The sequence below is a fragment of the Eurytemora carolleeae genome, unplaced genomic scaffold (genome assembly GCF_000591075.1).
Source record: "Eurytemora carolleeae unplaced genomic scaffold, Eaff_2.0 scaffold416, whole genome shotgun sequence".
Classification (NCBI taxonomy): domain Eukaryota; kingdom Metazoa; phylum Arthropoda; class Copepoda; order Calanoida; family Temoridae; genus Eurytemora; species Eurytemora carolleeae.
In genome coordinates, this window is record NW_019396362.1 from 146,343 (window position 1) to 162,859 (window position 16,517).

Genomic DNA, 16,517 nt, shown 5'->3' on the forward strand with positions numbered 1-16,517 from the left:
TTTGAACGTTAATTTATTCTTAAACTGACTTAAATCTTCCGACTCAACATTAGTGTAAAATATATGCAAAGCTAAATGGAATTTCATTCCATGTTGATTATTCTGAAAAAGAACAACTTATGCTAATTAAGTCTTGAATATTTAAATTAAATAATAAGAAAGAAAATTGCACCGGATTCCTTGTTTTCAATCTGTTGAAGGATATGGGCTGAATGTGGAATTAGCTCCTTGTGCAGGAAATTAATAAGATCTCTTGAGAATAAAAAGGTTGTGTTTAGTTTCAATATCTGCTCAATGCCGCGGTGCAGATTATCAACCACGTGTTCTGTGCCGATGGTTTGGTTTGTAAAATTTTCAATGAGTTTGATCTGGTCATCGGACTGGAGAGGATTTAATGATGTTATTAGGTATGGAGTGAGACCAGGACTAGGTTCAGGCTTGTATTCTGGAATCTGATAATATCCTAAACACAGTTTAAATATTAATAATCTTGAAATCCGATTTAAATCCACATTTATGTCTCAAAGCAATATCGGAGTTCTATAGTTGACTTAAGTTAGCTGAATCCTAAAGGAGATAAGTGAAATGAATGCATTAGAAACTTTGTAAAATCCATTAAATTTAAGATGTATGCAATCAATTTTTAAAATTATGAATGCAAATTTTAAAGTTATTATCATTATTTAATTAATATATTATAATCAATTTAATATTCGCAAAAGTTGCATTATTTTATTCTAAATGCAAATTGGTTTGAATTGCTCATTGAATTGTTATTTTAATTGAATTGAAAAATGATATATATGTTAATCCATTTCAATAAATAAACATGGTTTGTTTCTGATTTATAAATAACTATACTTTGCGCCCGTTTCCTGGATTAAGTTGCAATTTTTAATCGTTTCTGTTTAAATTGGTGCATTTTCAAAATAAAAAATTTTGACATTTTTTCGGAAGTTTTTAACTTCCGACTAGCCATAAATCTTCCCTAGGGTAATGGGAGTTCCTTTGAACATTTTGGGCTCGATCGGTTCAGCCGTTTTTACGTTTGGATACAATAAAATAAACAAACACCCAAACAAAGTATGGATGTAGATGAAATAAGAATTGTGTTTTAATAAAAAGGTTTTTTGAAGTTGGTTTGTATTGTTAGCCCCCCCCCCCGACCCATCTATTCATCATGTTCTGGTAAAAAAGAAAGATTCTGCAGAGAGACCCAAATGCTTATGTTCTAACCCTCCTCTATAATGTATTCCACCTTCCTAACTTCCAACTATTCTTCCAGAATATAGAACCAGGGAAATTAGTAAATTCCTGGAGACTGGGCATTTAATGGGACATCTTATTAAAAATATGCACACACATTATGACAGAGAACTGAGAACAGATGTACACTGAATTCAGAAAATGTTCCAACTTAAAAACTGAACTATGAATAAATTTTAATGAAATCTTTCAAAATATTTTTAAAAGTAGAAACATAGTATTTTTTATAAAAATAGTTGCAAACCAATAGTTTCTATTATATGCACACAGAGATATATTATAATTATCTTTTTTTAATTTCTAAGGAATTGGGTTTTTGTCACAAACTCAATTTTCCAATCCCTATCTTTATAACCCGAAGTTGTAAAAGTTTGATATTTCCAACTATGAATTCTGTTAGGTTAAATAGTCTAAGTTTAAAATTTCTATTTGTTTTCATTGATCTTTAAAAGCCATTCTTACAAAACCATCTGACATTTTAAATTTTAAAGCACCTTTGTAAAACTTGTTCACAGGAATTTATTTGAATGGTCAGATGGTGCTTAATCGCAGTTCTTTAAAGTACCCTGCAACAATCTAAAATGTATCTTAAAACCCCAAAAATGAAATATTGTTCCAAAAAAAAAGAAAATATTAGACATTTTATTTTCTGCCTCACTGGCTAATAATTAACAATATAATCTCCCTGGCTCTCAGTGCACTTTCAACAGGATAAATACAGAAGGTACAGTGCAGGAAAACATTTTCAATGGATACAATAATTCGTAATTGAAAAATCACATTTTTCCCCAAAAAGCTAGTTTTTTTTTATGGATTTACACGCTGAATTTTTAATAATTATTAGTGGAAAATCTTCAAAATAAAAAAAATGGGAGTAAGTCTTAAAAATATACACCTCTGTAAAATATCTTTGTCAGGATTTTTAGGCTTAAAAAAATAATAAAATGTACTAAAAAAAAATATTATTTTTGGAACGTTGAAACCCAATTTGGTTCTGAAAAAATGATATTTGTTGAAAAATTGTCGGAAAAATGTTTATTCTATTGTTTACCAAAATTTCATAAAAAATCATAATAAAACTGAATGAAAAAATTGAAAAATCCGCTAAATTTTAGAGTGCAAATCTGCAGTAACTAAATGTTATAAAATTAAAAACTATAAGAATAGTTTTGCTTCGCAAAACTTATCCTTTTATAGTTTTCCTTGATAACCTTGAATTGTTGACTTCAAAATGCAAATTATTGGCCATTATTTCATGTATCTCATTAAACTTCTTAAAGAATTTTTGAAAACAATAAAATGAACATTTTTAAACAATTTTTCAAAAAATTTATATTTTCAAAAAAAATTGGTTTCGCGGAATTTTTTTCTCTCAATGGTTAAAAAAATATTTTCATGAAACTATTGTGCACTTTATCATTCTTACTCACTTCATGGTAAATTTTATTATGAACGTGCTATTAAGTAATCATCGTGCAAGTTTAATCTATAAAGTTTAGATTGGTTCCCTAAAGCTTGGGACAAGATAAAATCTAAAAAGGCTTGAACCTTCTCGATAAAAACAAATTCTGTCAATCAATCAGAGTTTTAGGGACATCCTACTAACCACATGTCATGCTCAAGATGAATTAAATAAATTGAGACTTATGGGCTTATAGTGTTGCGATAGGTGCTCTAACTGAAATTAAATAGTTACAAATTCAGAGTTATTTAAATTTTTTAAAAACATTTTTTTGCCTAAAATCCGAACAAAATTTGTTTTAAAGTTTTGTCCAAAACATCGATAATCCCGGTTTATTTACTCACCCTGTATATATATAAACTTGAAATCTCTGTTTGATTGTTTGTTTGTCAGATCATAACTCGTGAACTCATTGATCGATTGCCTCAAATTTTGATTGGGCAACGCGGGAGAACCACGGGAATGTTCTTACCTTTATGGGTCCACTTTAATAAGAAAAACTGGCTAAAATCTTATTTACGCCGAAGCGTGGATAAACTGCGGGAGTAACTATGAGTAGCCTGGGTAGTGGGTAATGTGAGTTCTCAAGCTATTAACTAGATAAAATGATAAATATACTCCAACTTACCGAACACGAGTAGAGATGATTTTTCACTTGGTAAAGCACTGACCAAGAGTGGTTTACTACCGGACTTCTAAAATATTTAACATTACTTAAATTATATATATATCTAATTTTGATTTAAAATTTTAGTGTTTTAAGCTTGTTCAAAACGAACCTTATTTTAAAAAATGAAAAATATATTGTTTGGATAAATTTGGTTTCATCATCTTTAATAATTTTCAAAGAATAAATACAGCCGACCACAGTTTGGAAATAGCAGGACTAGAAGTATTTTATGTCTTTTGTTTCAACAATCATATTTGTAAAGTTTCATTATTATTATTATTAACATTCAACCTATAGTCAAAGAATCATGATCCTTAAGGACAATGATCCTCCGAGCTCTAGGGTCGAGCTCCAGCCACTTCCCCTTTCATACATACAATTTTAAGTAAAACATATCGGGTTCACAACAGCAACATGCGCATTTCTGCTTCAGAAATAGTGGAGTTAGTTGTCAGAATCAATCACTTATCAAGCTGTAAAATTTCGCTGATTTCCAAATAAAGGTTCAAGGGGTACTGTTGTGAATACAACATGCCCCCTTTTTTAAATGAAAGGTGCCTTAAAACTACAACGACAGTCCCTTTAAACTAGGTTTTTTATCTGGTTCACCCTGTTCTTTATTACCTCGTCCTCCCGCATATTAGTGCTGTCCTCGGGTCCTGGAGAAGGTCCTGCAGATAAATAGATTTCTATTTCCGGTATTCAAGGTTACACTTCCGGTCTAGTCTATAGTCTAGTCTTCGGACTCGGGAATCTTGTCTCTTATATCTTGTTTATGGTCTCTTGTCCATAGTGGTAGGCGATTATATCAATACAATGAAGCCGACTTTCGATTTCAATTTTTATTGATATTCAACATTTAATCTGCATGGATACACATAACAATGGAAATAGAGAGAAGCTGTAGATTAAAAAGCTTCTCATTAATTCCTAACAAATTTGTAATTCGATAAAAGCTTGGTAACAATCAAATATTAAATTAAAAGTTGTCTTTATTGTAATGATATATTGACTACCACTGTATGATCGCCTTGAGTGTGGCCTCTAGTTTTTTAAAGCCAATTGATTATTGTTGCCTAGAGTCTAAGGTCGTCTTTAATAGTATATGCCTATGGTCCAAGAACCAGGGTATAATATGATCTACGGTCTAATGTATATTGTTTACGGATCTACTAAGTTTTATTGTCTATGATCTAAGGGTTAAAGGCATCTTGTCTTTGATTATATTGTCTATTATCTAGGCTTTTAGGTTTAATGTCTATAATCCAGTGTCTATGATGATCTATTGTCTTTGATCTACTGTCTATGATCTATGATCTACTGTCTATGATCTATAATCTATCGGCTATGATCTATTGTCTATGATCTATTGTCGTCTATGATCTATTGTCTATGATCTATTGTCTATGATCTATTGTCCATGATCTATTGTCTATAATCTATTTTCTATGATTTATTGTCTATAATCTATTGTCTATGATCTATTGTCTATGATCTATTGTCTATGATCTATTGTCTATGATNGAGGTTGTCTAAATAGAGAAATCATATTGTCTATATATTGTCTATGATCTACGGGTCTAAAGTTTACCTTCTATAAGGAGAGGTTGTCTAAATAGAGAAATCATAATTGTCTATATATTGTCTATAATCTACGAGTCTAAAGTTTACCTTCTATAAGAAGAGGTAAATCATAATTGTCTGTATATTGTCTATAATCTACGGGTCTAAAGTTTACCTTCTATTAGAAGAGGTTGTCTCGATGTAAAAATCATATTGTCTGTATATTGTCTATAATCTACCGATCTACAGTTTACCTTCTATGAGAAGAGGTTGTCTCGATGGAGAGATCATAATTGTCTGTATATTGTCTATAATCTACGGCTCTAAAGTTTACCTTCCATAAGAAGAGGTTGTCTCGATGGAGAAATGATATTGTCTGTATATTGTCTATAATCTACGGGTCTAAGGTTTACCTTCTATAAGAAGAGGTTGTCTCGATGGAGAAATCATATTGTCTGTATATTGTCTATAATCTACGGCTCTAAAGTTTACCTTCTATAAGAAGAGGTTGTCTAGATGGAAAAATCATATTGTCTGTATATTGTCTATAATCTACGGGTCTAAGGTTTACCTTCTATAAGAAGAGGTTGTCTCGATGGAGAAATCATAATTGTCTGTTTATCCACTAGACTAGGAACAGCGAACAGGCCGTAGGCGTGTTCACCAACATACAGCGTAGGAAACAACTAGAAATAAAATCAGTTTTAATTTTTATAAAATTATCTTTTAATCCCGAGAATCATGGAAAATTTGCAACAAAAAAATCACTACAACTGAAAATGATATACTTGATATGGCGAAAGAAATATTTCACTAGATTTAAATTTTTTAAAAACATATCTGATAACTCATCCAATTTTTAAAATATGAAGAAATAAATGGAAAAATGGTGAATTTGGTTTATACACGGTTCTAAATCCATTAAAAAATAGTTCCATTCCCATTTTTTAATAAATCATTTTCTGGTGAATATCAGAATCAAATCTTGAGCCCTTGGATGAATCAAACAACAAAAGTTTTAACATTTTCATTTAGAAATTCAGACTAAATTCTCATGCAATAATTTTGGCGAAATAAATTCCACCATATTGGCGTTTTGGGGATTTAAAGTAACAAGGAGAAATTAAAGGACAATCTTATTAATTTTAGAAAGGTTCTTTGATCTAAGAATTTAAAATGAATTATATTAGCATCTTCTTATATTTACATTTTGTAAATATTCAAAATAGATGAAAATAAAATGGAGTTAAATAAGTGTAAATTTACAGTTTTATTATATGGAAGAGGACTGTCCTTGTAGTTGTATAGAGTAGCATGTCATTGTCCAATTCACAACAGTATCCGTAAATAGCTTTGTCTGAGCTGGGAACTTTAGAATAGTGGATATCAGGATTAATGCTTGATCCTCTTTTTTTGCTAATATCGAGACTAACATAATCTCGAGATTATGTTAGTTTCGAGATTAAATATTTAGAGCAAAAAATTTGATTCAAGGAACTTAATTTCTCAAGCATTATTTATTAATACATTAGTTTAAATTAGTTAAAAAAGAATCTCAAACGTATTATTGAATATTTTTCTTCACCGATTAATTTACAAAATGACCGACAAAATATTCTTTATATTTTAGAAATTGCGGATTTCTCTCATGGGATAGAATTTATTTTCAAAGCTGTCATTGGTCAATACAATTTACGAACTATATGCCTGCACTCTCATTGGAGAAAACAATGTACGGATGTGGATTAAGGACTAAAATTAAAAGTTTCCACAGTGGATATTCGGATTAAGTAGTCGGGATTAAAGGTTATCCATTCTAAAGTTCCCTGAGCTGGGAACTTTTGAATGGTGGATATCGGGATTAATGCTTTATCCACTCTTTTTCTTAATCTCGAGATTAAATAATGCTTGTTCTCCTCTTATTATTAATCTCCAGATGAATTAACCGATTGGGATTAAGGATATTCCATTCTAAAGTTTTCAGCTCTGCTTCGATTGGTTATTTTCAATCGTGTTTTTCTGTAAAAGTGACTTGCGGATTTCTCGCTTGCTTGTGAGAATTATGAATCTTTCAGGTTGGAAAAATGACTAATCTTCCACATTATTTTGATCAGCTAAATATTTTAAGGGTACTGTTGTAAATCGAACATGTCTCCTAAAAAAAAAAGGAGGGTCTCTTTAAATTAAGTTACACTCCCTTTAAATTAGTCCAAAAATTTAGTATAAACTCTGGTCCCCATAAACCCCAAGTTTAGTGCGGTCTCTAATTTTTCATTCTCAGGGCATGTTAAATCTATAAAACGTTGCAAAAAAATCTAAAATCTCATTTACTTAGATAATAACAAAACATTTTAGATTTATATGGATTTTAATTAAAAGAATTGTTCTAATATATGTTTACAATCGCACTCCACAATATATCGTCTTGGGTTTGCAAAGTTGAGACCCCCCCTTCCTCCTATTAAGAAAATTCTCAGCTACGGGCCTTGCTTAAAATGGAACCCTGTCTATTACAGAAATAAATCAATGAAGAAAAATGGTTGAACTTGCAGTCTTCTTTTTTCTTTGCAAAATAAATTTGATTTTGTTGAAAAGATGAAAATTTCTAAAAACTCAGCAATTTATATCTTTTCTAGATATCTGCAGATTTATTTCAACCAAAGTATTTTGAAATTGTTGAATATTCATTGTATTATAATTATTTTAAAAAATTTTGGTTTCTGATAAAAATGCTTGTTTTTTAAAGCGTTTATTTATCACTCTAACTTTTGTTTAAAAAGCAAACTGCAATAAGATTTTTAACTAAAGATTTGTATGACTTCAATCTCGTTTTATTCTCGTTTTAATCTCATTTTAATCTTGCTTTAATCTTGTTTTCTTCTCATTTTATTCAAATTTTAATCTCATTCTAATCTTTTTTTGGATCTTTTTTGGATATCTTTTTAATCTTGTTATAATCTTGTTTTAATCTTGTTTTAATCTTGTTTTAATCTTGTTGTAATCCTGTTTTAATCTTGTTTTAATCTTATTTAATCTTGTTTTAATCTTGTTTTAATCTTGTTTTAATCTTGTTTTAATCTTGTTTTAATCTTATTTTAATCTTATTTTAATCTTGTTTTAATCTTGTTTTAATCTTGTTTTAATCTTGTTTTAATCTTGTTTTAATCTTGTTTTAATCTTGTTTTAATCTCGTCTTTTTACAACAAGATTTGTTTAATAAATAATAAATAAATTCAAATTCAGTATAGTTAATTCGTTTTTATTTAAGTTTAATGTTCTCGTAATAAATAGGAGGCAGACATTGCCAGACAACTGTTAAACAACTCCGTAGAGTCCCAGCATTTAATTTTAAACTTTCTAACAAGAAACTTTTAGAACTAATTATTTCCCCTGGAAAGATACTGCATGCATTTAAAATGCAAAAATATCAAAAAGTTCTGAAGGATGTTTTCGTGGTTTGAAAACTTATATGAGAACTTACACATTAAACAAGAACAGGATAGAAAAACAAACAAAGGATGGACATTGAACAAGAAAAGGCTAACAAGGACATGGTATAGAATACAAGGGATATACAAGGACAGAGTGCAGAATACAAGGGATTGACAAGGACAGGGTACAGAATACAAGGGATATACAAGGACCGGGTACAGAATACAAAGGATAGACGGGTACATAATACAAAGGATAGACAAGGACAGATTACAGAATACAAAGGATAGACAAGGACAGGGTACATAGTACAAAGGATAGACAAGGACTGGGAACAGAATACAAGGGATAGACAAGGACAGGGTCCATAATACAAAGGATAGACAAGGACAGTGTACAGAATACAAGGGATAGACAAGGACCGGGTACAGAATACAAAGGATAGACACGGACATGGTACAGAATAAAAGGGATATACATGGATAGGGTACAGAATACAAAGGATAGACAAGGACAGGGTACATAATACAAAGGATAGACAAGGACAGTGTACATAATACAAAGGATAGACAAGGACAGGGTACAGAATACAAGGGATATACAAGGACAGGGTACAGAATACAAGGGATATACAAGGACAAGGTACAGAATACAAGTGATATACATGGATAGGGTACAAAAATACAAGGAATAGACAAGGACAGGGTACAGAATACAAGAGATATACATGGATAGGGTACAGAATACAAAGGATAGACAAGGACAGGGTACATAATACAAAGGATAGACAAGGACAGTGTACATAATACAAAGGATATACAAAGACAGGGTACAGAATACAAGGGATATACAAGAACAGGGTACAGAATACAAGGGATATACAAAGACAGGGTACAGATTACAAGGGATATACAAGGACAGATTACAGAATACAAGGGATATACAAGGACAGAGTACAAAATACAAGGGATATACAAGGACAGGGTACAGAATACAAGGGATATACAAGGACAGGGTACAGAATACAAGTGATATACATGGATAGGGTACAGAATACAAGGGATAGACAAGGACAGGGTATAGAATACAAGGGATATACAAGGACAAGGTACAGAATACAAGGGATATACTAGGACAGGGTACAGAATTCCACACTTTAATAGGTCTCACAGCCCCCTAAAAATGTAAGATCAAACGTACCTTCGTTTCCCCGAGTTTTTCATCAGAAGATTCAAAGTTTTGAATTAAATTCTCCAAGGTCTCGATGCTAAACAATTAATCAATTAATCAATATTTCTCCAACGGACTTGAAAACAGTTGTATTATCGAGGTCAAAGATTTGGTGTGATTTAGCGCTAAACCAAACTTAAATCTCAAATCTTGATACCAACTTTGCCAATTTTTTAACTTGAGGATAATGTGCTTGATTCCTTAATTTTAATTATCCCTGTCCTAGGCTCCGATCAATGGATAAACAAGAGCAATTAAATAAATACTTTGGACGACACTAAACATAATTCACAACATAAAGTTTGACAAAAAGGTTGTCTTCAATTAATATTTTACATTTTACTAAAAATCATATCATATTCATTAATCAAGTTAATCAATTAATTAGTCAATTATTCAATCCATCAAACCATCCATCAATCAATCAAATAATTATTACCTGACAGAAGTAAAAGGCAGAGGAAAGATTGTGTCGTCATCAAGTTGGTACATAGCTACCACTGGACTATACAAACATATTTAAAATCAACGATATCGAAAAACTTTTCTGTATTACAAATTAAAATAATATCCCTATATACATAATGTTTCTCACGCAAATATCAATCAGGCCAATAAGCCAAACAGATATCAAAAAATATGTTTTCAAAAAAAAACTTTAAATCGACCAAAATAAGGTATAAACAAGTAAAGGAAAGAGAATAAAGAGAAAAATATGCCCCCCCCCCCCCTCCATGACTATTTTGAAAATCTAAGTATGTAGTATATATGTATTATGTAAAGCATGCAAAATCATTGTAGAATGTATGTACATTAACAATTAACTACTATTTAACAATTATTTTTGATTTTAAAAATTCCTGTTGAATCGTGTCTCCCATTCTACTCTGCCAGAACTCTTGTCCAGGGTTATAAGAATTCCAGTCGAACTATCGGAAAAATGCGCCAACTCGTAATCCTAAATTATAAGTATTTCAGTCGAACTATCAGAGAAATGCGCCAACTCATAGTCCTAAATTATAATTCAGTCGAACTATCGGAAAAATGCGCCAACTCATATCCTAAATTATAAGAATTCCCGTCGAACTATCGGAAAAATGCGCCAACTCATAGTCCTAAATTATAAATATTCCAGACGAACTATCAGAAAAATGCGCCAACTCATAGTCCTAAATTAGTCCTGTCGAACCATCAAAGAAATGCGCCAACTCATAGTTCTAAATTATTCTATTCGAACTATTAGAAAAATGTACCCTTAATTAGAATAAGCAAGGTGTTGTTAATATTAGGGGTGGAGTCAAGTTACTAAAGAAATGTGCCTGTTTTTCTCTCTCACTTTTTTGACAATTTTTTTTTATCAAATAAATGGTTAACATAATTAAGCATTATGTAAATGCTAATCTTATTTCATAATTTTTAGTAATGACCTGACCACACGTCTGTGCCCATTTATAAATAAAACTTTTGAAAAAAATATTAGTTATTATTTCGAGGTTCTTTTAAAATTAGTTTATAGTATGACTAAATTCTTGTTCTCCCATTTTGAATTTCTGATGAAAAGGTGTTTACTATTAGAATAAATACTTTAAAGAATACATTCCAGAAGAAAAAAGGAATCGGAGGACAGTCAAAATGTCTAATTAAAAGAGATTTTTTACTACAAAATCAAAATCTGAAAAATACACCAATTAATTATTTTTTGTACCTCCTCTGTTTTGTATATAAAAAAGTGAAACATTTTCAAAAAAGCGCTGTAGATCACCTTTTTGTAAAAAAATTCAATTAATTTTTACCTGAATTGGTTCTCTACTCCCCATATTAGAAGAGTAATCATAATATGTTATATTCCATTTCCGGTCACGTGTTCTTGTATCGTACATCATTATATTGTACTCTGTACGCCCTGAAGTACATAATTGTAACCCTATTATCTCTCTTTCGTTCGTTTATTTTATAGCTAAAAAAATTATTTCGTTCGTTCTAAAAATTATCGTTCACATTCCATCTATTTTGTTCATTTTCCTTCTATTTCGTTCGTATTCTCACTTTACGATCGTTCAGTAAAATCGTTCATTCATTAAAATCGTTCATTCATTAAAATCGTTCATTCAGTAAACACGTTTGTTCAGTAAACTTGTTCGTTCAATAAAATCGTTCATCACTGTAAGAAAGGACCCTGGACTTAGTTCTGGATATTACCTAAAAGAAAAGACCCTTGACTTAGTTCTGATATTACCTATAAGAAAGGGCCCTTGACTTAGTTCTGATATTACCTATAAGAAAGGGCCCTAAACTTTGTTCTGGATATTACCTGTAAAAAAGGGCCCTGGATATTACCTATATGAAAAGACCCTGAACTTAGTTCTGGATATAACCTATAAAAAAGGGCCCTGGACTTAGTTCTGGATATTACCTATTAGAAAGTACCCTTGACTTAGTTCTGGATATTACCTATAAGAAAAGACCCTAAACTTTGTTCTGGATATTACCTATAAGAAAGGACCATGGACTTAATTCTGGATATTCCCTATAATAAAAGACCCTGAACTTGTTTCTGGATATTACCTATAAAAAAGCACCCTGGACCTAGTTCTGAATATTACCTATGAGAAAGGACCCTCGACCTAGTTCTGGAAATTATGTGTAAAAAAGGACACTGGACTAAGTTCTGGATATTACCTAAAAGAAAGGACCCTGGACCTAGTTCTGGATATTACCTAAAAGAAAGGACCCTGGACCTAGTTCTGGATATTACATAAAAGAAAGGATCATGGACTTAGTTCTGGATATTACCTAAAAGAAAGGACCCTGGACCTAGTTCTAGATATTACCTATAAGAAAGGATCCTGGACTTGGTTCTAGATATTACCTAAAACAAAGGACCCTGGACCTAGTTCTGGATATTACCTATAAGAAAGGACCCTGGACCTAGTTCTGAATATTACCTATGAGAAAGGACCCTCGACCTTGTTCTGGAAATTATGTGTAAAAAAGGACACTGGACTAAGTTCTGGATATTACATATAAGAAAGGACCCTGGACTTAGTTCTGGATATTACCTAAAAGAAAGGACCCTGGACCTAGTTCTGGATATTACCTATAAGAAAGGACCCTGGACCTAGTTCTGGATATTACCTATAAGAAAGGACCCTGGACCTAGTTCTGGATATTACCTATAAGAAAAGACCCTGGACTGGCAGCTGGACATGTATTCTCTTCTCCTAATATACATCCTGAACAAAAATCAATACATTTTTTTAATTATTAAGAAAATACCTAAAGCAGATTAAGGTACTCCAGTAAAATTGTAGGGTATTGTACACTTGTACACTAAGCAAAATATTTATTACAAATTCTTTGGTTTTTATATTTTCTTTGGTTTTATTATGCTGTTCGTATCTTTTTTATTGGATAACAAATCTTCTGATAATGCCAGAGTTTTATCGAATATTATTGAAAATATGATTATTGATTTTGATTACGATGATAAAATTTGTTTTAAAATCATTTACCGACAAGTTATCTACAAAGTGGATGAGAGGAACTGTAAGCGTGATTTCGAAAGACCCTCCATGCGGAGATGTCAATGCTGGATTTACAACGGTACCCTTGAGTCTTGACATCTTTGTCTGATCAAATATGGGTTAGATATATATTTAGTTTCTTTTGACTGTTTATTTGACTATTTATAAGAAGCAACGGCGAAATTATCAGAATTAAACACTTTTCGAGTCAGAAAAACGACCGTACGACGTCATATTCCACATTTTTGATCAGATTAGGTTTCAAGGATATATAACGTTGTAAATTTTTGCATGGAGGGTTCTTGAAATTACGCTTACGGCCCCTTTAAGTGTCTGACCTAGATAATTAAGGGCGCCATGTTTTCTGCCTGTGTTTCGGTCAATTGAAAACCACGTGTCAACTTTCTTCCCCGAGTACAGAATACCCTGCAGTCAGTCAATCATACATCAATCAACACTTATAATACAATAACAGAACTTTTAATTTTAAAGAAATTGACAAGTAAAAATATAATAAAATTAAGCCTTAACCAGCCCCCCCCCCCCCATCTTGTTTGTATTTGCGTACATTTGATTTTGTGATCTTTAAAGCTTGCAAAGGGGGAGAGGGGGGGGGGTGAAGTACTCAAAATGGAAAATAGGAAACAAAGCATTTTTTTGTGCAAATGTTTTAAGCTTCAGTCCGCAATTCAGGCATCTTAGTTTATTTTTTTTATTAGATAAAAAAGTTCAAAAATGCTTGATTAATAATTTCCTCTGCACTCTTGCTCGGACTCGCTGCCACAAGTTCAGGAATTGTAAACGGTAATTTCTTTAAAGGATCAGTTAAACTTCCTCCCATCATATACAGGGTTCCATCCTTGGGATCTAAACATGTTTAAATATTAAAGGGAGTGTTCGCGAAAAATGAAAGGGGGTATTGGCTTACGTCGAAAAATATTGTGATTGCTACTAATCTTCCTTCTATATGTTGCGCCTATAAGGAGAAAATTGTTGAAAACTACTCATACCGGAGAACTAACGTCCATACAATTTCAGAAAGTTGCAATATTCGACACATCTATTTTATATATGATTTTTGTATTGTGTTATATATGATGCAATTTAAACGACGATTAGTTGGCCTTTAGGTGTCTCTGCTCTTGATGTTTCTGCATGGTTCCAAGAGAGAGACACCTAACGGACAAAAAATCGTCGTTTTAAGTGCATTGTTTATAAAACAAATAAAAAATATTAAGAAATTACATTTTCCAAAAACTACTCAAAAATGTTGTTTAAAGCAAACTTTATGACATTTGGGGCATAAATCATAGTAAAAACAATATGTGAAATATGCAAAATCGATTTTTTAATATTCAATTCTTCAAAATAACAATTCTATTCTCAAAAGAGAATGGACAATATTGTAATATTTTGTGTTCCTTTAAAATGTTGCAAAAAATTAAGCAAAAATATTTTTTGCCCTTTTGCAAAATATAATTACATTAAACCTGGTAAAAATGCGGGAAGCACTGGTTTAACCGGATCATACGGAGACTTGACGACTGGCTCGTCGACCAGCTTCCACCGGATAGAACCGGTTTTCTCGTCAACAGCAAACAATCCTCCATCCAAGGTTGAAACAAGGATTGTCAGGCCTTAATCCCAACAATCATTAATTAATAAATTATTATCTTGTAAGTAGAAAAGAGCGGCGAAATTGTATTTATGCCAATAATTGTACGTATGTTACGTATGTTACGTGCCCAGTCAAAGAGAAATAACACAAATGAAAACTTTCAAACTTTGTACTAAAAGATAGATTAAAATCCACCAGATTAAACGTTTCGACGCGAGAGGTCGCTTTTAAGTACTATAATAATAATTATAAGTTGTTTTGGCTACACCAACTACTCTCCAAGTATACAAGTAAAGAAAAGAGCACATTATTAATTGATACTGATTAGGTTAATGCTTACTAATTAGTTAAAATATTCTGTAGGCTAGTTAAAAATCTTGTTGTTAAATTACAAGAGAAACACTCAGACTTTTTACGCTCATGTTTCTTTAAATCTTTATAGTCCATTATTAAAAAATTAAATTAAATTAAAAAAAGATATTCTAACTTCCCAAGGTCATCAAAGGCAAAGTATTAATTTTTATTCCAAAAGGTTGCAAATGAAAAATAAGTTATTTAAATGAATTGGATGATTTTTAAATTTCACGGGCAATGCCAGACACTTCAGTCAGCATAAAATTGACATTTATGAATTGTTTTTCAATTGAAATTTCTACCTTTTACTGTTAGGTTCCATTTTTATAGTTTTTAAATAACATGATTTATGTTTTATTTTTTAACAAACAATAAACATTAGATCATTCTTCAGAACATGGAACAACTATTTTTTTTTTTTTTTATCTAAAACAAGAAATATAATTTTCATTCCATTAAAAAAAAAACTTATAAGAACCGTAGTTTCACAAGTAAATTGTCTTTTGATTATTTTCATTTAAATTAAACTGAATTTTCTCATTTTTTAACTTCAAAGTAAATTATTTAAAATTTTCAGTTTTAAATCATTTTACAATTCATAAAACAATTTCCTTTATCAAGAAAAGTGTCATATATTTTTTTGAGAAAAAAACTTGAAATGCATGTTTTCATAGAAAACAATGATTGTAATATTCCCTTCTGTGTTGGTGACAGCACAATTAACGCCAGGGTTCCCTGGTTCGTCTCTGAAACAAATATTTCAAATTTATTTTGTATATTTTATTATTTATTTTTGACATAACACTAGGCTTCTTGTGCGCTTCTTCCCCTCCCCCCCTTCTATTAATTATTCAATCATTCAATCAATCAATCAATATTCAAGTAAAACTGAAAGAGAACCAAAAAAAGCTGAACAATATTTTACAAGATTTCTGTTATAAATTGATGAATCCCCCCNAAGAGTAAATGTACAAAATTGATAGCAGGGAAGGGGGGGGGGGGTTCAAAAATTCGTTTCTCTATAGGACGGACCCAAAAACGAAATATTTATTGCAAGATAAAGCCGGGAAGCTTCATAAACAAGCATATTTATACTAAATTTTTAAAGATCATTTCTGCATTGAACGAAGAGATTTAACAATTAAATAATGTTTGATAAGATCTTTAATCCATGAATTAACTTTACCCTTGTGTCTGGAAACATTCGGGTGGAACATCTTTATCCTGCCCATTCACGATGCAGCACGCCACTATCAATATGTAGAATGTATGTAAATTAAACATTTTGCTTCACTCATTTCTGAAAGAATAATAAAAGATTAAATTAATGCTTCATAGATTTAAATATGTGAACAATTATCCCGTTAAATTCCACTGTTGAAAATGAAAGTTGACATA

The 16,517-nt window shown here is 31.2% G+C and overlaps 1 protein-coding gene across 1 annotated transcript in view; it reads right to left on the reverse strand.

The window, feature by feature from the left end:
- Positions 1 to 16,415, reverse strand: part of LOC111701737 (serine/threonine-protein kinase/endoribonuclease ire-1) — a 58,149-nt gene extending 41,734 nt beyond the window's left edge. The window contains exons 1-14 of the mRNA XM_023473146.1: positions 16,306 to 16,415; positions 15,816 to 15,865; positions 14,638 to 14,784; positions 13,902 to 14,014; positions 13,486 to 13,573; positions 12,797 to 12,856; positions 11,417 to 11,526; positions 10,484 to 10,581; positions 10,063 to 10,128; positions 9,594 to 9,660; positions 5,533 to 5,647; positions 4,023 to 4,069; positions 3,357 to 3,423; positions 180 to 463 (exon numbers count right to left, since the gene is read on the reverse strand). Coding sequence (XP_023328914.1) covers positions 180 to 463; positions 3,357 to 3,423; positions 4,023 to 4,069; positions 5,533 to 5,647; positions 9,594 to 9,660; positions 10,063 to 10,128; positions 10,484 to 10,581; positions 11,417 to 11,526; positions 12,797 to 12,856; positions 13,486 to 13,573; positions 13,902 to 14,014; positions 14,638 to 14,784; positions 15,816 to 15,865; positions 16,306 to 16,403 — 1,410 coding nt within the window. The 5' untranslated portion in view covers positions 16,404 to 16,415. The remainder of the gene's footprint in view (positions 1 to 179; positions 464 to 3,356; positions 3,424 to 4,022; positions 4,070 to 5,532; positions 5,648 to 9,593; positions 9,661 to 10,062; positions 10,129 to 10,483; positions 10,582 to 11,416; positions 11,527 to 12,796; positions 12,857 to 13,485; positions 13,574 to 13,901; positions 14,015 to 14,637; positions 14,785 to 15,815; positions 15,866 to 16,305) is intronic.
- Between the last annotated feature and the right edge of the window lie 102 nt (positions 16,416 to 16,517).